General features: G+C 45.7%; 1 protein-coding gene across 1 annotated transcript in view; it reads left to right on the forward strand.

Annotated features, from left to right (window-relative positions):
* ttll7 (tubulin tyrosine ligase-like family, member 7) overlaps positions 1 to 7,686 on the forward strand; it is a 50,045-nt gene extending 42,359 nt beyond the window's left edge. The window contains exons 17-20 of the mRNA XM_076276537.1: positions 1 to 52; positions 1,318 to 1,478; positions 3,453 to 3,626; positions 7,516 to 7,686. The exon at positions 1 to 52 is cut by the window's left edge and continues 29 nt beyond it. Of these exons, the coding sequence (XP_076132652.1) occupies positions 1 to 52; positions 1,318 to 1,478; positions 3,453 to 3,626; positions 7,516 to 7,636 (508 nt within the window). The 3' untranslated portion in view covers positions 7,637 to 7,686. The remainder of the gene's footprint in view (positions 53 to 1,317; positions 1,479 to 3,452; positions 3,627 to 7,515) is intronic.
* Positions 7,687 to 10,459: the final 2,773 nt, after the last annotated feature.

Consider the following 10,459-nt stretch of genomic DNA (forward strand, 5'->3'; position numbering starts at 1 on the left):
AAAAGTGGCCTCTTATTGGTTGGTGAAATTGGACTCCACCAAACAGAGAAAGGTGAGCTTTTCATTCTAGTCCTTTAATGAAAGATAAACCCACAACACACATTGGTAGATGAACAATGAATTCCAGAACTGAAGACTGATTAGTTAAACAGTTCAGGGAATTGTTAATGTAATATTCAAATATATAATTCTAAATGCTAAAGGTTACCCACTGGATGCATCAATCTTAAGTGAGTTAGATTAGAGTGATTAGATACAATGTTAGCATTTAGTATTTGCATATGTTGTTATTCAAATCCGGATATATTCAGCTAGCATGCCTGAAGGACGAGAAAACAGTTAAACTCCTCTTTACCGCACCCAACTGAAAGTTGGGCTAAGCTTTTCCCGAAGCAGCGCGACGGAAAACGAAAAATAGCCACTGACGCTAAACAGTTATTTTGGTGGCCGTCCAAATTACAGATGTAGTACAGGCCCAGCAGAGGTGTGCAAGTCAGGTGGAAGGGAAGGAGGTCCACAAGCAGGTGCGGAATAATGAACAGCTGATATGGAGGAGGAGGATGAGGAGGGGGGGCCGAAGCCCAGGCAGGAGCCCCTCCGGGACCCTCTCTAATGGAGCCGGCTAAATAAGCCTGAAAATAAATTCACCTGCACTCACTCAAGAGCAGTAAATTATCTGGCATATCTGCAGACTGTCACAGAAGAGGGACAACAGGAGTCAGCCAGGAGCTTAACAAAGCGCCGAGAGAGACGAGGAGAGGAGAGGAGAGGGGGGCAGAGATATCCATGTCAGGACGAGCTGTTTATCGGACATAAAATGTGCCATATTTCTTTGCTGCTCAGAGATGTTTGCTGCTCAGATGTACTACTGTATGTTGTCTCTATGCAAATGCCACTCTCAGACTTGTTTATCATGTGTGGCATGAGGTGCCGCTCTATTAGTCATGGAACAGTGTGCATCGACAAAACAAGAAAGAACTTTTTAAAGAAAGTTGAGAAAGTTAAAAATACTAACCCCTCTCTTGTTCTTGCTCACTTGCTGACTGAGTGCCTCTGAACTTCTTGCATTTGTTTCTCTTTGCTCTGTGTGTGTGTGTTTGTGTGTGTGTGCGAGTGCGTGTGTGTGTGTGCGCGCATGTGTGCGTTTGTGCATGTGTGCGTGTGTTTGTGTGTGAATGTGTGTGTGTGTGTGTGTGTGTGTGTGTGTGTGTGTGTGTGTGTGTGTGTGTGTGTGTGTGTGTGTGTGTGTGTATGTGTGTATGCGTGTGGTTGTATGTGGTTGTTGGTGTGTGTGTGTGTACATGATCTGATGTAAAGGTTCTGGACATTGTTCGCACCAACGTGCGTTCGGTGCTGCAGCGGGTGTGGAAAGAGCCTGACGTGGACAGTTTACATTTGTACCGCCTTTTCAACCGTGTCTTTAACCGGCTGCTCTGGAGCCACGGACAGGGCCTCTGGAACTGCTTCTCCAACTCGGGGTGAGTGATCAGGTCACACAGACAAGCCCACACACACACACGCGCACACACACTCTCACACAAACACACACACACATACATATACACACCCACACACACACACACATATACACACGCGCACACACATCTACACACGCGCACACACACACACTCACACACACTCACGCAAACACACATACATACACACACACACACATACACACACGCACACTCTCACACAAACACACACACATACACACATGCACACTCACACTCAAACACACACGCAGTCACGCACGCACACACTCAAAAAACATTCACACTGCTTCTCTAACTCGGGGTGAGTGAGCAGGTTCCACACACACACACACACACACACACACACACACACACACACACACACACACACACACACACACACACACACACACACACACACACACTCACACACAAAACACATTCACTCTGATTTTGATTTTAGACAGACCTGCTTCTCCAACTTGAAGTGTGTGAGTCCCGCTCACCAGCACTCAATACAGCACCAAAAGCCCTCCTCACTCCCTGTGCTTTCATACGGCCCCGCCTGCAAACGCTCAGGTCTTTCAGCACGGTCAGCCCACACATCTGAAATCTTTGCTCGGCCAGTGGGAATATCTCCCAGTCCATGCTTTCATATGGTTTTCAAATTTTACATCACATAAATGTGTACATTGATAAGTTCAACAGCATCGTATTTAATGTAGTTAAAATGTTACCCTTGGTTAAACTGCAATGATAGAAGGAATTTTGACATCATAATATTTAATGTTGTTTAAATGTTTAAACCCCACCTGATCAAATAGCCGTTGTGAACAGAAGTTCATCATTTTGATATTTAACATTCTGTACTTTAAATATATAGCAACCACTGTGAAAACGATTCTTTAGCAAAAATGGGAGAAGATGGCTGCCTGTTCGTTAAATGAATGGAGTGAACCTGCAAACTCGCACATCTGCTGCCGTACGTGGGACAATAACTGTCAGCTCAACAGCTGCCTTGTAAAGCTTTTTGGGCCGTTTTAAAAAATGAAAGCTGCACCTTATGTTTATAGCGCACGCCAGTTAAGAGAAGCTGTATGTGTGCTCTCTGTGGAAATCACGTCACTTGGGATCAAATCCTTTCTAGTCTGGCGGCGTTTTTTGCATGTGTAAAAAAAAAAAAGTCGTTTCAACTCAACTTTTACGTCTCCGTAACGAAGCGTGCGCTCGCTGGCTCGTGGATATAAAGTGCAATCACATCATTAAACACTGCCAGCTGTGCCGCCTTTTCATTTCACTGCCGATAAAGAGTTGACCTTTTTTGTTCTTTTCTGCCATATCTTCATCGCCTTTGTGTCGGGAGCGCGGCACGGCGTCCCTGACGAGCAGGCGGGGTTCCCTACGGCTCTTTGCACATAGCAGGCTCCTGGGCAGATGCTCCTAATTGACAGGTGGTCATGTTTACCTAGGCGGCCGCACCGTCCAATGAGCCGCTGCCTTGATGCGAGTCGGTCCCTCTTTGCCCACCCCGCCCACTGCGCCGGCCGTCTCTAATCAGCCGACGCGCCGCAGAGGAGGTGGCCCGTGAGGCGCCGAAACGTACGACCGTATCCCAGGAGGCCCTTGGTCGAACGGAGGGAGGGAGCCGCACACACCTCAGATCACCTGGGCCTTGCTGCGTTTCATCTCCAACCAATCAAACAACCACGCCCAGCCATTATAGAGAATTTGGAGACTTTTAGAAACTTTTTGTCTTTCTTGCGTTTGTACATTGTCCATATATTCGTCTTTTCAACCCAAAAGAATAAAAAAAGACGCGCAAGTGAGACGTTTAATGAGGCAGATATACATTAAATACGTTTAACAACTGGCCCCAGACCATGCAGGAGAGGTGTGTTAGACGGCTAATTTGTCATCGTTAAGTCTTTTGTAACGCTCTCCCGCTCTCTCTGACGGTGTGTGGTGTCTGGTGGGCAGGTCATCATGGGAGAGCATCTTCAACCGCAGCAGCGAGGTGGTGACCGCACAGGAGCTGCGCTGCTGCCAGAGGGTGGTCCAGCTGTGTCGGGACTGTCTGCTGGTGGTCTACAAGTTTGTGCAGGACTCCCGGGGCACCATCAGCGGACTGAGCTCCGAGTGGGAGGACACCAGGTGAGACCGCCTGCCCGCCCACGCCGGCCTCTTTACCTCTCGCTTTATACTCCATCTCTCTCTCTCTCTCTCTCTCTGTGCCTCTCTTCTCTGTTTCTCTCTCTTGCTCCCACTTTTCTCTCTCTACCTCTCTCTATCACCCTCTCTTTATTTCCCTGTATCTGTCCTCTCTCTGTCCCTTTCTTGCTCTACTGTATGTCCTCTGTGTCTTGTACACTCTCTCTCTCTCTCTCTCTCTCTCTCTCTCTCTCTCTCTGGCCTGAGCCCTTTTCTGTGCCAGACGGGAGCCTGTACAGCAGACACGGATCAGGATGTAGCGCTCTGCAGCCTTCTTCTTCTTTATCATTTCAAAAGCATGTGGCTAAGTAATGACCCTCAAACTTGCTTTCAGGTTAGTAGGCCTCCTGAGACTGAGCTAATTTAATTATAGAAACAGATGAGCCGCTGAATAAGTGACCTTAATATAGTTGGCACTCAGGTGTGTTTAGCATGAATTATATCCATGGACTGTGTACAGATTAGCGCTCTTCATGGCTATTGTGTGTCCACTAAGGGGGCCTACAGATTTTCTTCCCAAGCAGTTATGCTTGACTAGGTTTCTTTCTGAAGTATTTCCTGATCTTTTGTAAAGGCAATGAGTTTTTTTTCCATGTAAGAAAAAGAGCCATTTCCTGACGTCCGTTCTGTTCTGTGCGGCCTAGTGTGGCCTTCATCAGGAATGTGTCACAGCAGCACTTACTGTATTACATTCTCAAAAAAGGCTCTTTTAAAAGCTGTTGATATAAATTATGTATACATTTTGATATGCTAAAGACGCATCGTTTTGTTACTGAAGTGTAGTGTTAAACCAATCTCTTACTGGTTGAAAGTCTTTTTTGTTATCATTCACATTTGTCATCACTATTACATACATAGCAAGACTTTAATATCTTAGAATAATATCACTTAAAATCACATGAGCGAACAGTATCCTGTAGACTTCCTCTCTCTCTCTCTCTCCCTCTCTCTCTCTCTCTCTCTCTCTCCCCCCTCTCTCTCTCTCCTTCCTGTCGGTATGCGTCTGAGACTAAAGAAGAACGCTGGCCTGCTTCATGTCTCCAACAGCTCTGTGTGTTTCTGGTCGTCGCCCAGGCAGCAGCATATGTATTTCCTCATTACCCTGAGAGCAGCAGCATGTGTATTTCCTCATTACCCTGAGACATTTCTCTCTTTTCCTTTGACCCTTTTTGCCCCTTTTCCACCACTAATCCCCCTCCAACGCACACACACACACACACAACACACACACACACACACACACACACAGCACACACACACATACACAGCACACAGCATACAGCACACACCACGCACACACACACACACACACAAACACACAAACACAGCACACAGCACACACCACACACACACACACACACACAAACACACACACACACAGCACACAGCATACACCACACAGAACGCACACACACACACACACACACACACACACACAAAACACACTTTGCTGTGTATAACCAGTTTCCTGACCCAACCCTGTCATCCCCCAAATACTCACCAAGCACAGCTCTCATACCCACTAGAGAGGGACGGCAAAGAGCAATCAGTGGAGCTCCCTCAAGTGCCTCTTATCGGGGTGCCTGTGCCGCCCCCCCCCCACACCACCTTACTCTCCGCCGGCACACAGGCTTTAGGCCTATCCCAGCACTCTATGAAATGACCACAGCAGTCAGGAAAAACACTCATCTCTCCTACCCTCATTGGGAGAAAATGTGAATATTTATGCCTATTTAGAATATATTATGTTTTTTTTTTTTCTTTTTAGTTTTCAAGTTTGAAACAGTCCAAACTATGTAAGTAATAGTTTTATTAATAACAACGTTATTAATACATCTTATCAGTACTGACTCTTACTGACACACTGACACTTGATTTTGTGGATAACAGCATTTAACAGTCTTCTGCTATTACCGTCAGCAAGATTGAAAAGATTATCATATTTAAATAAAAAAATGGTGACTAACAAGAAAACCAGCAAAGAAAAAAAATGTTGTATGTTTCCTTGGCAAATTAACAGTGCAGTTGAGAAAACACTCATTATCATTGATGTGATGATATGATTTATCACAGATGCGATGATATGATTGACATGATATGATTGAAATGTTAGGATTAGCACTCCTAGCACTTGTCACTGTTGGGAACTAGACGTACATTACGTCAGTCCCAAAATCACCATACAGTATAAATCACTTACATTATATCATCATTTTGCTGTACAGACTTAAAAAAAAATTCTGGCCCACAGAAAAGCACCTGCTCTGTGTGTATTATGAACTAAAAAAGGTACTGGAACTAGGTTCCTGGCACCTAAATAGTCTATTCTCAAAAAGTTGGTTCCTGGGCTGCTGAGTTTGTTCCTGTGGTGTAAATGTAGGAGTAAAGCAATGGACTTCCGCCTCCTCATCACAATTACCTTTCCAGATATATTTAAATCATATAAAATAATTTTGACAAGGAATGTAGATTTTTATCAACTGGAGTTCTAACTCTCCGCCCTCAGACTCTTCATTCTAACGAAGTGCACAGCTGACTTTACTCTTTCTACTCTCTCTCATTATCACTAACTCACTAATTATTACTGCCAACATTAATGTGTCTGCCTGACTGACTAAAAAACTCTGTTCCCAGAGCTCTCTTGTTTCAGGAAAATCACAAAGTAGTTATGGGCTGGGGTACGGCGGTGGCTGTCCGATGATAAACAATGTGAAGATTAATTTGCCTCCTCTTCCGATGCGGATGAATCATTAGTGTCTCACTGTGAAGTGTTCAAAGCGGTCTCGAGATAGGAGCCTGCGATAACAGTGCGGCTCTCCTGTGGGCGCGAACCAGTTGATCCGTAAGCAGTTAGCCCGCGGTCTCATGAATACGTCTAACAAGTGTAAGTGGTGCACTTGAACAGTTTCAAGGACACTCTTCTTGAACTAAATGAAGTTAATTTGAATCTTCTCAATTCCCCCCGGGGCGGACTCTGTTGCAGCTGATGCTCTCGCCGGCACAGGCTTTTTTTGGTGCACTTAAAGAAGCAGATTTGCTAATTTGTCCTGGCAGTGTTTTACAAGGCAAGCCTGTCACACGGGTTATCCGCTAGCAAAAAAAAAAAAAAAAGGAATTATTTTACAATAAGCTGTCTGAGTCACGGATTTAATTTGGCCTGCCAAACTGTTACGTTATGCCAAAAACGCAACTTTTGTTCGAGGCCCTTAAAAATAGTATGTGCCGTTTTTACTGCCAAGGAATAGTTGACATGTGATTTCACATGGTCTCACAGGAGGTGTGGAGCATCACACTGGTGCATTAAGACTGTTAATCCTATGTGGGTCAATCCATGTCAGCCAGTTAACCTTCATGTCTTATTCCAGGCTGTAATGATCTTATCTAGCATCCACTTTCTGAACAGTCTGTTCCTCTGAAACAAATACAGGTAAACACTGTGGACACTTAACAGACTCGAGTATCTGCCCCTGCAAAGCCTTTGCGACTGTTTGACACTGGGCCCATCGATCATCATTAAATCTGCCGCTTGAGTCCTCACGCCAGTGAGAAGCCCGATACTGCATTAGCTGTGCTAGGCGCTGTGACAGATTGTGAAGCATGCGTTAATGTGACCTGATCTGATTATTCAGCCTACAGCCTGTGCCTTTCTGACGCCGGTCACCACTTCTGTGCCCTATCCAATCCTTCTCCCCATGCCCGCTCTGTCTCTCTCTGTCTCTCTCTTTCTCTCTCTGTATCTCTCTCTCCTCTCTCAATCTGTCTCTGTCTCCATCTCACTCCGTCTCTCTCTCTCTCCCCCTCTCTCACTCTCTCTCTCTCTCCGTCTGCGCAGGTATCTGGTGCCAGTCACGTCCCAGTTCATAATCAAGTGGCCTTCCTCCAGCCTTGGCCGCGTCTCCTCGGCGATGCCTCGCTCCCGCAGCCTGTTCACCACCAGGATGGGCCAGTTCTGACCTCTCCCTGCCCCCGCCCCGCCCTGCCCTGTCACCCACCCCACCTCCACCCCTCCACTACCCATGCCCCTCCGTCCTTCCATCCTCTCGTCCTGTCCTGTCCTGTCCTGTCCTGTCCTGTCTGCCCTCCAGGTCTCCAAGGCTGCCCAGCTGCCTGAGGCGGCTCTCTCTCTCTGGGCTCCCCTGTGCAGGCCAGGAGCCTGTTCCACCGGAGCATATGGGAGAGATTTGCTTAGTCACCGGGGAGCTGTACCCATCAGTTTCAGACTATTAAGTCCCCCCTCGAGTGGCCATGCATAGCACCAGCTGGATAGCGTCTCTCTCTTTTCTTCTCCTCTCTTCTGTCTCTTCCTTTTCTCTTCTCTTCTCTTTATCTGTCTCTCTCACTGTCTTGCTTGTACAGTTTTAGGTCATGATACTGTAAAGAAGCAACATAATGTGAACATAATGCATTAATTTATTTTGAGATTTAAGAAATATTTAAAAAACAAAACATAATTCTGTGAATGCTTTAGTGATCTGTAGGTGAAGTGGTATGACTAAGTACTTCCTTAGAGGGAAAGCTGTAGAAAGAAACATTTTATTTTATTTCAGTGTGTGAAATAATTTTAAGGTGCTGTTTTTTTTTTTTATTTGTTTGATTTTTTGACTTTTGTCTTATGTGTCCTTCTGACCATTACTTTCATGGTATTGTCATTTTAGATTGCACTACTTGCCAAGAGCATTTAAGAACTATACATCGACCTCTAATTTAATTATATTATATTATATTTCTATTATTAGAGAGAGCAGGGACTAGTTTAGTGGGAGGTTTTCCTCCAAAACTGGAAATGTCATTTTGTCACGAAGGAAAAAAAAAATAGAAGAGCAAAGCTGTCTTTGCCGTTTAAAGTAGTATGCTTTGCAGCCATTCTGTAAGGAGCCAAATGAACCTTGGGAGGGAACTGCTTTGAATATGCACCCCCGCTGTCTTTGAAGAGCCACTGCAGATGATTGCATCACTACTGCCTGCATGGCCAGACTTAACCCCTTTTACCCGGTGTCAGTGCAGAGAGAGGATCTGCTTACTTGAATTTTGTGTTTTTGTTTTTTTTTTCTCCTCCACTGCAGAGTGTCTGCTTACTTGAATTTTGTTTTGTTCACAAAAGCATTTGCTTTGTGTTTGTTTTTGTTTGTTTTGTTTGTTTTGATAACACATTGTCACACTGATGTTTCTATTTTGTATTTATGTCTGATATTTTGAATATGGGAATATCCCTTTATGGCGTTTCAGAAAGTATAAGCACGGCATTGAACTGAAGTATAGTATAACGGCTAGAATGTTTGCCATGAGGTCTCATTAGACAGTGTTCACTTTTCCTCCACTTACTGGAAGCATCCGAGGAGACATCAGCATTACCGTACCAATGAGACACACCGTAGGTCGTGTGTTAAGTTGGTCTGTAAGTAATACGTTTTTTAAAAGTTAAGGCACTAGAGCCAAGAGCCCTCGTCACGTCACGTCAGGCCTGATACTTACAGGAGGGCGACGCCTCACATTTATGCAGCTTGTTTCCTGGGGCAAACTTCTTCACAGCGTTGAGTTGATGGCTAGCAGCGTGCGGTAATGAGGCCGCGCGGACCGTGAGCGTTGTTTGTGTGCGAAGGCCCTTTCACACCAAGTTTCACACCAAGTTTTCGGATGAACTAACCACACAAAATCACGCAGGTCATTAAATACATCCACACCAAGGACGGATTTTGTTCAGTCTTTGGTGTGCAAAGACTAATAAGAACACTATTTAATTGCCTGCTTGATTTTGTATCAATATTTTGTCCGAAAATTCGGACTTGGTGTGAAAGGGCCTTAATAAGGATGATGGTGATGAAGACTGGATTGGTCCCTCCAGCATCTCATACTCTCCTTAGTGTCATCTCACCATGCCAAGTCTCATTTGCCAGTTTTTTCTCTTACTGAGTTTTTCAAAGTTTACATAGCAATAAAATGCTTAAGACACCCCCTGACTCCTCCTTGTATATTTGGTGACTTCTTGTATTCTTCTTGTTGAGTTTTTTTTTATCCAACTGTTTATTCTTTTTATAGATCATTTTATTAATCCTAAGCACATTTTATATATTTGTCTTTATTCGTATGAGTGACTCTGTTGGAGTGGAGTGTGGAGCGGCATGACTTTGGCGATGTCGGGAGCACTTTGCTCTACGTGCGTTGAACTGCAGGTGTTAAAAAACACACACGTGAGCTTGAAGCTCTCCACGGGCCCCACACACACACACACACTCTCCGACCACTGCAGAGGCCCCATGTCCTCATTCCGTCGGGTCTTTGGTTGTGTGTGGTCGCTGCTCGGCTCGGCCCCGCGTTATTTTTGGCACGGGCACAGGACCCGGTCCACCGGGAGGAGAGAGCGACGGTTGTGTCGCTCCCTAGCCATCCGATGTGCGAATTAAGCGCCGTCCTGTGGCGTTATGACCCGACATGGAGGGGAGCGGATGGAGGTGTTCATTCCTTATTTACGCGCCCTGTGTGTGTGTGTGTGTGTGTGTGTGTGGCTCGCTCAGGCCAGTAACACACCCCTGCTGCTACTGCCACTATACACAGCGTCCGGCACAGCTCAAGCAACACACACATGCACACACAGCGCCCTCCCTCCTCTACTCATTTCCCCACACAGCCCTTATCTACTGCCACCCCCCCGCCTCAAAAATACACCGGTGGTCTGGTCTCCCCCTCCCTCCCACACATACACACACACACTAACTCCATTGCACTCCCTTTTTCACCACCCTAACCATCCTCGCCTCCTTCCACACACACACACACAC

The sequence above is a fragment of the Alosa pseudoharengus genome, unplaced genomic scaffold (genome assembly GCF_046254945.1).
Source record: "Alosa pseudoharengus isolate Yale_2024_CS ecotype anadromous, Long Island Sound unplaced genomic scaffold, YU_APseudo_1.1 YU_APseudo_1.1_scf_11, whole genome shotgun sequence".
NCBI classification, from domain to species: Eukaryota; Metazoa; Chordata; class Actinopteri; order Clupeiformes; family Clupeidae; genus Alosa; species Alosa pseudoharengus.